Genomic DNA, 13,423 nt, shown 5'->3' on the forward strand with positions numbered 1-13,423 from the left:
GTAAAAACACATAGCATTTGATTTATTCTACACCCAAGACCAGTGATTCCTACGAACGCAGACATGAAGAATTCACCAAAATTCTGTCATATTACATTCTACCCAATTTCATTTTCTTTTTTACTAAGCAATAATAGTTTCCAGGGTTCATACACGAACGTGGGAAAAAATTTCTTTTGATTGGGATTGTAAAGAAATACCTTGTGCAGTACTGTACATTTTATTACTCACGATGTCATTACAAAAATTATCAACTGGACAACTATCGAACAATAGTTCAAACGGATGAAAAAAAACCAACCCTCATAATAAATTGCTACAACAGTACAACGGATAAAAACAGTGGATTTTATATTTTACTGTTAAATTTTTTTTAACTTTGAGTCTAAGAATAGCCAATCCCGGGGGATAGGCCGGGGCTCGCTCATCGGAGGAAAAAATTACCGGCCTATGCCCCGAAAAATACGGTACATGTTCTCATGATTCATGTCAGGAATTGTATTTTAAAAGAGATCGAACCCGCCTTAAAACACGTAACCATTTCTTTAAGATAACTTCTGTATTTAAATCTTTTTAAATTTTTGGAAGACTATGTGCAAGTTTGAAATTGTTGCATGGTGTCAATATTTGGTAAATAGTCAAAATTGATGGCATCTCTTACATTTCTATAGGGCTGATATAATTATTTAATGATACGAGTAGACTTGGACATTCAAAATAATAATAAGCTATCAAAGATTAGCAGGATCATTTATGCAAAAGTGAGCATCTAAATTTTACACCAGATGGTGCTATTTCATAGAGACACTGCTATGTAACTTGGTACTAAATAACTCAATCGTTTTGTTTTTACTTCTTGTGTTAATTAATAAAAGAAAACCAAACAGTTTTCAACTTTATTTAATTAACCGTTCTCTAATTTGTTTTTATTTTTTATAGGAACATGACATAATTATCCCAAAACGAGTAATGATAAAAGCACAGGGCACTAAAAATGTATTTTGATAAATTTGTAGATTTCTATGTAAACAAGAAAAGTATTGATTGCGACTTTAAAACACTTTTATGCACAGGGAGTTATTGTCTATTTGCAAAATGAAAGCGGGTATACATGTTTTCATGTGAAGCTTTTAACTGAGTTAACATAGATTTCGATTTAATAATAATTTGAGTGGAATAATTCGAAAAATCTAACATACAAAAATCAGAGGACAATATTCCAAGTGTCAATAATAAAGATTTTTAACTTTAAATTATTTGCTACAGACCATTTTGGAGCCTTTGTCTGGAAACAACTGCCCCTAAAAATTTAGAAAAAGGGGAATCACTCAAAACTGGAACCTGCATTTTCAATTTTCTTTTATGCTCTAGAAACTTAATTCAATTTACCTCACAACACCTAAAATTAATACTTTTTAGGACACAAGTCACAAGATAACAATATGCGGTAAACTAAAAAGTTTTGTTCGAATGTTTTTATATATATCATCGAAGCTCAGTGGTTAAAGTATATTTATAAGTTTGAATCTGTCTGGGGTTTTTGTTCATATTTACTGTATCAAAATTTTGAAAATACAATTTTTCACAAGAAATTTTACATTTTTGCTTTTGCTTATCTGTCTTTTACATTGAAACAAATTTAATTAGTCTTGAAGTGTTAATATTAAAATCTTTTTTCCATGAAATGCTTAATTGGCTTGGCTTAGTCAGCAGAGACCTACAATAACTGCATATGGGTAAAGGGGTTCGAGCTATTGATGCACCAGAGCAACTTTAAAAAAACAAAACTTAGTATTCATCGTAGGCAAATTTGTAGAAACTTTGTAAAAAAAAAAAAAAAAAAAAAACTTGGATTCCATCAATTTCTTTGTATTTCATTCATAAAGGGGTGAATAACATTTTTATGATGAAAAAAAATATTTTGAAGCAGACGATTGGAGAACTTTAACACAAAACTCATGAAATCAAAGCCTTTGATAGACGAGCTAGCAATTTTATACTCTCATGATTTGATCCAATAATGCAGTAACCATTCAATAACAAAGTACCTATATAAACAATGAATCTACAGAATTTATTCATCATTTTGAAACTTCTTTGTCCCTTGCTTTAACTAGGCTTGCTGTTTGTCACAAAGATGCCCATGACAATAAATTACCAGGTAAGAGATGTTGTTTATAGAGATATCATTTCTTTTTGTTTACTCACATTCCTACCTAAGGTAACATGTTTTTGTACATACCTCTTTTTCTGTATTCCTCCTTTGTGGGTCACTTTTATCGAAGTCTTGCACTGACCCAAGATTGTTTTCTACGTTTTTAAGCTGAGCAGTCATTGTTTCCTTGCTTGCCCTTCCATCATTTGATGAATTTTGCTGCTGAATTTTTTCTGTTGATTTTTTTAAATCAATACAACCAGCATTTGCCTGTGATTTGAATTTCTCATTATCTTCATTTTTCTCTTGCTTATGTGGTATTTCTGATACATCAGAAGTTGTATTTTGTGTCTCTGTTTTTTTCTTCTGTGCCTTTTTCAATGAACCCTCTTTTATTTCTTCTTCTTTGTTATCAGTAGGTTTATCTGCCAACTGACCTTTTTTCTTCTGATATTTCAGTTTACCCTTCTTCTTCTTCTTCTGTCCAGTTCCTTTTTTACTCTTTTTGGATCTATTCTGATTTGTACTTTCATCATCATTATTTCCTCCTTCATCTCCATCTTTATCATTGTCATCCTCATCCTCATCATCTGTTGTTTGATCATCATCCTCAATTCCCTCCTCGTTAGAATCTTGCTTATTCCCATTGTCATCACCATCTGGTTGGTTTTCTGACAGGTGAGGTTTCTTGCCAACCTCTGGAATGTCTCTGTCTGGAGATTTCCTTTTTCTAACATCCAATGTCTTTAGGGCATCGATCACCTGCTGCTCATGTCCACCATCTTGACTCCAAGTAGGCTTGTACACTGTGTTCTCTGTGGAGAGTGTTCCACTATCTCGCACTTCATCTTCTGCTCCTTCATTCTGGCTTGGAGTGGTATGTGGTTTCTCTACATTCTCAGAAGAATGTGGGTCCGTATTACTTGTTTCACTTAAGGCACTACTAGTTTCATTAGAAATACTGATTTCACCCCCTTGTGATATGTCCATTTTTGGAGTACATTCTACATTTCCAGTTTTATCATTCGTAGTGTCCATTCTATTATCTGGTAATTTCTCCAGATTGTCAGTTTTCTCATTTGTTGTATTTCCATTTTCCCCCTCTTCTCCGAGACCATGCTCCATTGATTCTCCAGATGGAAGGTCTACAATCTCCATGGAATCCATAATTCCCTTCTCTTGAAAATCTCCCTGTTGTTGCAATTTTGAATCTTGAATTCCTGTAGAAGAATTCAAGTCTTTGGCAATGTTAGCTAACTGTCCATTGCAGAAATCTGAGCTGTTCTCTAGATTTAATGCTTCATCATAGCTGTGGCTCCGCTTCACTGGTGTTTCCCCCTCACTAGAGCTGACCGACACAATTTCAAAGTCCGTATCTTCACTTGTATGATCATCTGATGTTTTGTTTGCTTGGACATTTTGGTTTGTATTTCCACTATCTGCTTCTGTTAAGGCAGTCTTCTCAACAGCAGCTGAGAATATTTAATAAAGTCATTAATAAAATGTTAAAATTAACCATTTAATTTTAAATTGAGTACAATTCATGCAAAAGTTTTGAAATCCACATAATTCTTTTCAAAATTATATATCATTTAAATAGATCACAGCAAGAATAATTTCACATGTGCATAATGCAAAAAGTTGGCAAATTATTTTTCATATAGAAGTGGAAATTAAACATGTTAAATGACTAACTTGGAAAATCACACAACCAAATAGATTCCATATAAATAAAGTAAAGACATAAATTAACTATGAAATATATATCTTATGAGGTACAGCAATATACAACATGTACAGCTGCCTGAAAGATTTTAACTTCAAGATATTCAACAACAAAATATTCATCATAAATTTCAATGAAAGACAAAATTAGTTTTAAAATATTCAATTTACCTAATGCAGAGGTCTCCTGCGAAGGACAACTTTCTGGAGGCTTCCCACACTCTGAACAGAATCTGATGTTTGGTGTTACTATGTTGTCACACGGCTCTCCACTGCGTTTGTTTCCATCACACATGACAGCCCCTGGCAGAAAAGCTTTGATATTTATAAACCAGCCACACCCACTGCAGAACTTGTCTGAGCTTTGGATCTCTGCACCACATACTGGAATTCTTTTGCCTTTTTGAACTGTGTTGGGACAAGGGACAGTTTGGGTGGTCTGTGTTGCCAATACCTCTTTCCCACATTGCGAACAGAATCTGGCACTGCCCTGCAGTGTGTATCCACACTCGCAAAACATTCTCAATGTTTGTTCCTGCAAAACATAAAAAATTAGTATTATAATACATGTAGTAAGTAGAAAGCAAACCGGAAGGCTTTGCCATAAAAGGCAAGATCTTAAAAAAAGCAATTCCGAAGCCTGAACTAAAGAGGATTTTAAGAAGTGAAAGGACTTTTAAAAAAGATTCAATAAATTCATTTAAGATGTTTAATATAAGCTACTGCATCAGAAGTGGGTCAATACCTTTATTTTAAAGCCATTCATTTGGACTGACAAGGAGAAAAAACAAGCCTGCCCTAAGCAAGTGCAAATCTAGAGTCACAAAAATGTGTCAATTTTTCATCCTTGATTAATTCCAACTTCTGTCAATAACTTAACATAACATACCGGCACCTAGACGCTTTGATTTGATCATTTCCCAGACTGAATCAGTAACAAAGGTACATTTTCCCAATGATCATAATCTCTTAAAACTACTGAAATTTTTATGCATCAAATATCATTGAATTTTAATAATTCTGTGTAAAGATTCATTGTTGAGCATATGCCAGCAGAAATTTCTAAATTCAATCATCATGAGCAACATGATATATTTTAATTATTCTAAGATTGCCCTGCACATGAGCTAGGAGGTCACTTTCTCTACATTTGACTATAAAAATAGATATCCATCGTCCAATAAAAAATCATGTTTTTCTATTTGTTCGGCTATGGCTTCAAACTAAAATCTTCGCTTGTTTTCACTCAATTTGATATGTCTGTATCAATTCTTTGCTGAATCATATGATAAAACAATTATTGCTGCGTTTTTTATCAATATGATGATTTAGCTACATGTATTCGGCTCGGTGAATATTGTACTTCTCGGGTAGCTAAATCATCGTATTGACCTCAAAAACAGCAATAAAATATAGTATTGTACCGTACTTTAAAATTTACATATATATATATCAATATATTCTCTATTATTAAAAAAAGGGTCATGTATACATATTATATACCTGTAAATATGAATTATATCTGCAGCAAGATAATTCTTGCAAAGAGATTTAATCCAACTTAGGTAAATTCTTCTTTCGTTTTTGCAATGACTTACTTTTTTTCATAATGGTTTTGGAAAATATACTGATAAGATATATCTGCATAACGTGAGGTCAATATTCACATGAAAATTGATGATTCCAATAATTCAAAGTGAAACTAAAATTCTTTTTGTAATCAATCATTAACTGTAAATTAATGCAGTTACCTAAAACATGTATCTATATGCACGTCCTAACGTTATATAATTTATACAAAAAAATAAAAATTAATCATAGATAACACCTACTCAGACTATTGCGTTTTAATAGGCCCTATTGAAAAGAAACTATGACAACTAACAACAGATGTGAAACGTTCAGTCTTTCAATTCATAGAAGAGCCACAGGAAGGTTTTAGACCACTGCTACTATACAACCAGATAAACTAATATACATACCGTTTCAGTTCATGTTTGTCTGACACAGTGACAAACTAATTATGATACGATATCGATAGCAAATCTGCTAATCATGTTTTTCCTTGTAAGTGGGTACTTTCGTTTTTATTTCGGGCACATTTGTAGTCGGAGCTCCTCGAATGTACTTAGAGTGAGGGAGACATCCAAGGAGTTCCGAGTTGAACAGTCGCGGGAAGGATAAGAGTGGAGGGGGGGGGGTATAAAATGCTCCCTTCTTGGGAATATTTTAAGGGTTGAAATGACACACTTTTAAACAGAACTTCACAGAGGGTTTTTTTCACACAATAATATGAATTCATATGTTCATTTATCATTGGATATAAATATCCCTTATCCTGTTGTCGTGCTTATAAATTTTGTTACAATTGATATGCATTCTACCAGAGACATAAATAACGTTATTTATGTCTCTGATTTTACCAAATCAACCGTACCGGCTGAGGAATCGATATTAGTATTACTTGTTCGATGAAATTTGATTGTAATTTTACCAAAAACACTGTGCCGGATAATTATGCCAGTGCCAAGGTGGCATTTTTGCACCCGCTTAAGCTGCATTATATATCGAAAAATTCAAATATGCCATATGATAGACCATTGCTTAAAGAGTTAACAACCACCTTTGTTATCAGTGTATCCCACCTGTCAGGTAAGATATTTACCTTTCAAAAATAAATTCCTATAGGAAAATTATTTTTCCCATAGGAAAATCAATATTCCTATAGGTAATTTGAAATTTCCTATCGGAATACAAGAACTTCCTGTAGGAATTACAATTCCGATAGGATTTGATAAAATCCGATAGGAAAACTTAATATCCTATAGGAAAACTACATGTCTGAATCAAATTCCTACAGGAATTACCATTCTCCTATAGGAAATATAATTCCTACAGGACTTTTAAAAAGTCCTATAGGATTGCCAATATTTCCTGTAGGAGAGTCAATTTTCCTATGGGAATTATCATTTTCCGATAGGATATTAATTTTTAAAGGTAAATATCTCACCTGTCAGGTGAAACACACTAAAAACAAAAGTGGTTATATACTCTCTAGGCAATGGTCTATCATTTGGTATACATGGATATTTCCGAAACTGCATCTTAAGCGGGTGCAAAAATGCCACCTTGGCACTGGCATAATTATCCGGCACAGTGTTCAAATCATCTTGGTACTGAGGGATCAAATGCCCGTCCCATTACCCACTCTTTTCAATTTATGCCCAGTACTGAGTATCAAAATAAGTGAAGACAATACCTTGTTATTCTAATCAATATACTTCAAATGATATCTCTAAAAACTACATGATCAGATGACCCCAATGCAATCTCATTTGGTCCCTCAGTGCTAAGTTGATTTAGAAATATTCATTTAATTTTACAATTAAATCAGGGACGGATACTATATCATACGTCACTGATTAAATTAAATCTTGAATTTCAAAAGAGGAAATATATATCAAATGTAGGCAATCGCTTCGTTTTCATTATGTTGAGTTATCCCATAAAAGTATATTACAATACTATACTGTACGTGCAAATAATTAAAGTTAGACATGTATTACAGTAAAGCCTCTATATTACGCGACAATACAATGTACACACGAACTAACAACCTCCGTACAGGGTCTACTCAGTGCGATCTTTCCTAGTCTAGATCTAACCAGATCGTGTAGTGTTGAATACGATGAGGAAAAGCGATTCAAATGTTGTTATAAAATCTAGGACAAATATCTGTCACATCATCTTACATGTAATTGCTGTTTATCAAAGTACATGTATTATAAAATTGTAGAATTTTTAATATATAGAGTACATATTATAGGAATATTTCTTTGCTTTTCTTTAAAAATGCACGCATTATGTAGTATACCACAAAACAGTTGACGTGTAGAAACAGTTTATGAGAAAATTAAACACAATTCACCAATGTTAACATAAGAAAATTTAAAAAAAATACGGGTTTTATTTTTATGATCAATTTGTGTATAAACAATTAGTAAATCAGGGGTCCAAAGTCCTCGTCCCACGGCCGTGGGGACCCAGGAATCCTGGTATTTGGGATGACAGTCCACGTAATACAATGTATGTTATTTGACTGTATGATTTTTTTACTGTCCGAATAAACAAATGACTGTTAAGTCCCTAGTAGATACATGTATATGGACTATAAAGGACCTCCCTTGAATATAACTGTTCATTACACGTGAATACCTACATCGGTGTATTCGGTGAGTTCAAAGGGAAACTCTCCTTTAGTTTACGGTTAAAATTATTGAATTATAATACATTTAATCATTGTATGACGGAAAAATCATATCACCTAAAATCAGTTAACATTAGCACACGCGTATTACATATGTAAACAAAATGTATTCCTCCCCTACCGGGGCTAACCCCCCCCCCCCCCCTTATCCCACCTGCCACCATCAACAGGTCAAGGGTTGAAGTTGAAACAATAGATCTTCCCACACAATGTCATTCACGGGAAAGTTTTTTTTTAAATTACATGTAATTTCGTGGGATTTTATTTGAACATTGATATTTCAGAGATAAAAAGGTATGCATAATCCGTGTATCATTTTCTACGTTTTCTTCGTCTTCATAACCCAAGACTTTTATATCTGACTCCATCCGCGACACATAAAGTGGAGCGGATCAGAGACTGTTGACTTGGGAATAAGAAATGATAAAGTTTCATTTATAGAAATTATACAAAGAAAGAATGTTTGTTCAACAGGCCCTGCATCATCGGTGAATATGCCACACAAGAACATGCATATATCGGTTTCACCACGATTAACAATTGAACATGCTTGAAAAAAATCTATAGCATTTAAAACACTTGAATTTTTTTGCAATTTTTATTAATTAAACAATTAATTTCTTATAGAAATGCATTACATAATCATGTGCATACTAGTAGTTACATGCAAATGTTATGTATCTCGTGATCCTTATCCAATTGATGTGTATTACATGTCTACATGCTTTTTATATCTCTATAGAGAAATTTTGAAACTCAGTAGTAAACTATGGTGACAGCTTTTCCGCATTCCGAACAGAACTTATCACCAGAACTTAAGATGTTGACACAAAGTTGATCAGCTACCAAAACCCCATCGCACATCTTGGATCCACCTCGAAAAATCTTTGGATCCACCGCCCAGCCACAGTCGCCGCAGAACCGCTGAGTGACATCAATCCTGGCACCGCATGTCTCCGGGGACCTTCTCCCGTGGAGGACGGTGTTAGGGCACCACCCCGTGGCGGACACTGATGTGTCGGCCATCTTTGACTTATGGCCACACTCCGGGCAGAACTTGGTCCCAGCCCCCAGTCGTGCCCCACACTCACAAAACATGGCGCTGTCAATATAAATCATATAGTATAATTTTTATTACGATACTACAGATCTACAACCTGATATCAACTATTATTTCCTATGTCGCTTAAAGGGGCATGATCACGATTTTGGTCAAATTCTATTTTTCTGTTTTAATTATTTACAACGCTTTAGAAATGCATTTCCAATGCCTAAATGAAACTGAACCGTCAGTAGTGAAGTTATAAGCATGATGCGGGGCTCACAATTCTTTTTCATGTAAACAAGGCTCGTGCCCTGTTGTTGTTTACATTAATTCAATATACCGGTAAAAGTTCTTTTTCAAGCTGATTTTTTCATCATCTTATTCATTTTAAGCATAAATAAATATATCTTAACGTTTACCACATTTATTTTTGGTCTAAGACTGAAGTTTTCACGTTAACATTCAAAATGTAAACAAAAGCTTTGTTTACATAGCAAAGAATTGCAAGCTTTGTAAAGTTCTCGCTTATAACTCAACGAATGTCACTTAAATTTTGGTTGCATAATAAAAATGCCTTACTGAAGCATTGTAAACCTTAAAATCTGGAAAATAATTTTTGACCAAAATCGTGACCATGCCCCTTTAAAACGCGAGATTTTATTGGTTTACAAGCCGGGTGTAAATTTTCGTACCACCTGCAGAAGCCTGGTGTATGTAAAATGTGACGTCGTAATGCACTTCTTGTTTAAATTTTTAGTCTAAAACAATGTAAATGAATAAATAATTTGTCAAAATCCCTATTTCTTAATATTCATGCTATTGGTATGAATAAATGATTTTTTCAGCACAATTTCAAGTACATATGTAATATGAATTTTTTGTCCTTTATATCAAACTTATTTCACAGGTAAAACAATATATGTTTAAAATTTGTACATGTATATCATAGGAAATAAATTCGTTATCTAGGTGTAAGAATTTGTTTTAAATGCTCTTGTGTAATTAAAACCAAACGCACTTAAGATCGTTTGGTGAAAAAATTGAGTTTGTACATTGCTTTGGAGTAAAATAAAAATATTGGGTGGCTCTGGTGTCATGCGCGGATCTAGAGGGGGGGTCGGGGGGGTCCCGACCCCCCCTGGAAAATGAAAATTTATTAAATTTACATAGTAAAATTATCGCGAAAATATGCCTCGGACCCCCCCTGGCAAACACAATTATCCTTCGGACCCCCCCCCTGGAAAAATTTTCTGGATCCGCGCATGGGTGTCATATAACAGTGCGCGGTGCTTTCATGGAATCTTTTTATAGAACAATATTTACATTTTCAACTGTCTCTGTATGTGATAACATTTCGAATTATTTTTGAATCCTAAAACCCAATAACTTCATAAAACATGAGTGACACAAAATGGGCGTGTCTTATAGCATAACCGAAAAACGGTATTGGCTGCGCCGCGTTGTAATATATAGCATGTGCTACAGTTTTAAAATAATGTTGTGTACAAATTGGAAATAATATAAATATAAGTAATAAGTAATCATTCTTTGATTATTATGAAGTGATAATTTCGGTCGGGGCGTGGTCAAATCTATCCTAAAGCCCGAAGGGCTTTATTGGATTTGACCAAGCCCCGACTGAACTTATGACCTCATAATACTCAAAGAATGATTCCTTATTCCATTATCAAAAAGGTACAGAAAAAATATATATTGTTTGGGTGTTTGCTGGAACGTTTTCATAAGTGCCAACATGCAGTGAGATACCATTAGCTTTATACAGAAATATACTGCTATGTACGGAAGCGTATTAGGGTCGCAGCAGTATTTTTTATTAATTTGTTATAACAGATTAGTAATTTGTTATAACAAATTATTTATTTGTTATAACAGATTATCAATTTGTTTTAACAAATTACTAATTTGTTATAACAGATTTGTAATTTGTTATAACAGATTATCAATTTGTTATAACAGATTAGTAATTTGTTATAACAGATAAGTAATTTGTTATAACAAATTAGTAGTTTGTTATAACAGATTAGTTATTTGTTATAACAGATTAATAATTTGTTATAACAGATTATCAATTTGTTATAACAGATTAGTAATTTGTTATAACAAATTATCAATTTGTTATAACAAATTAGTATTTTGTTATAACAAATTAGTAATTTGATATAACAAATTAATAATTTGTTATAACAAGTTATCAATTTGTTATTACAAATTAATAATTTGTTTTAACAAATTAACAATAGCACAGAGATATCATAGCATTGCATAGAAATCTCATAGCATTGAATTTTTAAACTATTTTTTGGTATGCTATGATATTTTCAATGTTTTGTAATGAGATTCCATTGCTATGCTATGAGATTACAAGTAATGTTTTGAGATTCATAAGCAATGATTTAGTATTCCTATGGAATTCTGTAATATTTCTATGCTATGCTATATTAAATTGAAATGAAATGCTTAATAATATGGTAAGCAATGCTATGATCAATGAGAATCATATGAAATGCTATAGGATTCAAATGCTTTATAATGTATATCAATGCTATGCTATGAAACTTAAATAACATAACATTGAAATCATATTACATAACAATGGAATCTTATAACATATCACTTGATTCTCATACATCATAGCATATCATAACCTAGCACAGTATACCATATCATGTAATATCACATATCTTCATAAAGCATTTCATTTAAATTTACAAACACAAAAGCATATGATATGCTATGATTAACGATGCTATTTAATGTTATTGATATAAAACGCTAAATAATGCTATGCTATGTTGAATGAGAATTAAATTATATGCTATAAGATTTCAGTGGTATATAATGTACTTCCAATGCTATGCTATGGAATTTAGATAACATATCATTGGAATTACATTGCTAAGGATTGGATATTATAGCATATCATTTGATTCTCATTCATCACAGCATAACAAAAACCATACCAAAAGCATACCATATCATGCTATATCATATATCACCAGAAAGCATTTCATTTTAATTTACCCAAAAATAGCATAAAAATGCAATGCTATGAGATTTCTATGCAATGCTATGATATCTGTATGCTATTATTAATCTGTTAAAACAAATTATTAATTATTGTTATAACAAATTACTAATCTGTTATAACAAATTGATAATCTGTTATAACAAATTACTAATCTGTTATAACAAATTGATAATCTGTTATAACAAATTGATAATCTGTTATAACAAATTGATAATTTGTTATAACAAATTACTAATCTGTTATAACAAATTGATATTCTGTTATAACAAATTACTTATTTGTTATAACAAATTGATCTGTTATAACAAATAACTAATCTGTTATAACAAATTACTAATCTGTTAAAACAAATTATTAATTTGTTATAACAAATTGATAATTTTTTATAACAAATTAATAATTTGTCATAACAAATTACTAATCTGTTATAACAAATTAATAAAAAATACTGCTGCGACCCTAATACGCTTCCGTAGCTATGTCACTTGATAGTGGCGTGCTAGTGGTTTAGAATAACACAGATTGCATTATGTTTGATACAAAGTACAGTTTCTTGCACACACATGTAAGATACACGCAAAAAATAAACACAGATACACTTACATGCATGGAATGTCGTATAGTATGCGATTTTTTTTTAAATTTGAATTTTTAAATTTCACTCACCAGATATATTTGAAGTAATCGCCTTCCTTTGCAATTGTTGAGTTTAAATTTTTGCTTCCTTTTCTCGTTAAATAAAATGAAACTAAACGGAGAGAGAGAGAGAGAGAGAGAGAGAGAGAGGTGAAATATACTAAATATACTGTAGGTTTGCGGTCAAGTAAATTAGTTTTACTTGGTGTTTATAAATAAGTTTTAATTGGTGTTTATTAAAAAAACTATTTAAATTGTATATTCTATGTAAAAAACTGATAATATTTTTTAATACTCATTGTCAATCTCTCAAAATAATAATTATGATATCGTTAGTTATCATTTTAAGTGTGCTTTAGTTTCAGTAATGGGGGGGGAGGGGGGTGTAGACACAGGATGAAGCTCTGCCATTCAGTCAACGGAGAGACTGAATGATCTGGAAAGGTGACTGAATGGCATAGCTATGTCATTCAGTCACCTTTCAGTTACTTTTCAGTCTCTTTTCTGTTGACTGAAAGGCAGAGGTTCATCCTGTGAGATCTGAGC

At 32.4% G+C, this 13,423-nt stretch overlaps 2 protein-coding genes across 2 annotated transcripts; both read right to left on the reverse strand.

Moving 5' to 3' along the window:
* Positions 1-2,113: 2,113 nt before the first annotated feature.
* Positions 2,114-4,400, reverse strand: LOC128185246 (uncharacterized protein DDB_G0290685-like). The gene is made up of 3 exons (XM_052854891.1): positions 4,052-4,400; positions 2,243-3,627; positions 2,114-2,122 (listed from the first exon to the last, which is right to left on the reverse strand). Exons 1-3 carry the CDS (start codon positions 4,398-4,400, stop codon positions 2,114-2,116), a joined length of 1,743 nt encoding a protein of 580 aa, XP_052710851.1.
* Positions 4,401-8,725: 4,325 nt separating this feature from the next.
* Positions 8,726-12,979, reverse strand: LOC128185734 (uncharacterized). Its single transcript, XM_052855375.1, has 2 exons — positions 12,908-12,979; positions 8,726-9,249 (listed from the first exon to the last, which is right to left on the reverse strand). Exon 2 carries the CDS (start codon positions 9,243-9,245, stop codon positions 8,904-8,906), a length of 342 nt encoding a protein of 113 aa, XP_052711335.1. The 5' UTR covers positions 9,246-9,249; positions 12,908-12,979; the 3' UTR covers positions 8,726-8,903.
* Between the last annotated feature and the right edge of the window lie 444 nt (positions 12,980-13,423).

The sequence above is a fragment of the Crassostrea angulata genome, chromosome 5, assembly GCF_025612915.1.
Source record: "Crassostrea angulata isolate pt1a10 chromosome 5, ASM2561291v2, whole genome shotgun sequence".
Classification (NCBI taxonomy): Eukaryota; Metazoa; Mollusca; class Bivalvia; order Ostreida; family Ostreidae; genus Magallana; species Magallana angulata.

Excerpts from the sequence above, each read along its gene's own strand:
- LOC128185246 (XM_052854891.1), bottom strand. The coding sequence starts at position 4,400 with ATGTTTTGCGAGTGTGGATACACACTGCAGGGCAGTGCCAGATTCTGT. Across the intron at positions 3,628-4,051 it reads GCAGGAGACCTCTGCATTAG|CTGCTGTTGAGAAGACTGCC; the intron begins GTAAATTGAATA and ends AAATATTCTCAG.
- LOC128185734 (XM_052855375.1), bottom strand. The coding sequence starts at position 9,245 with ATGTTTTGTGAGTGTGGGGCACGACTGGGGGCTGGGACCAAGTTCTGC.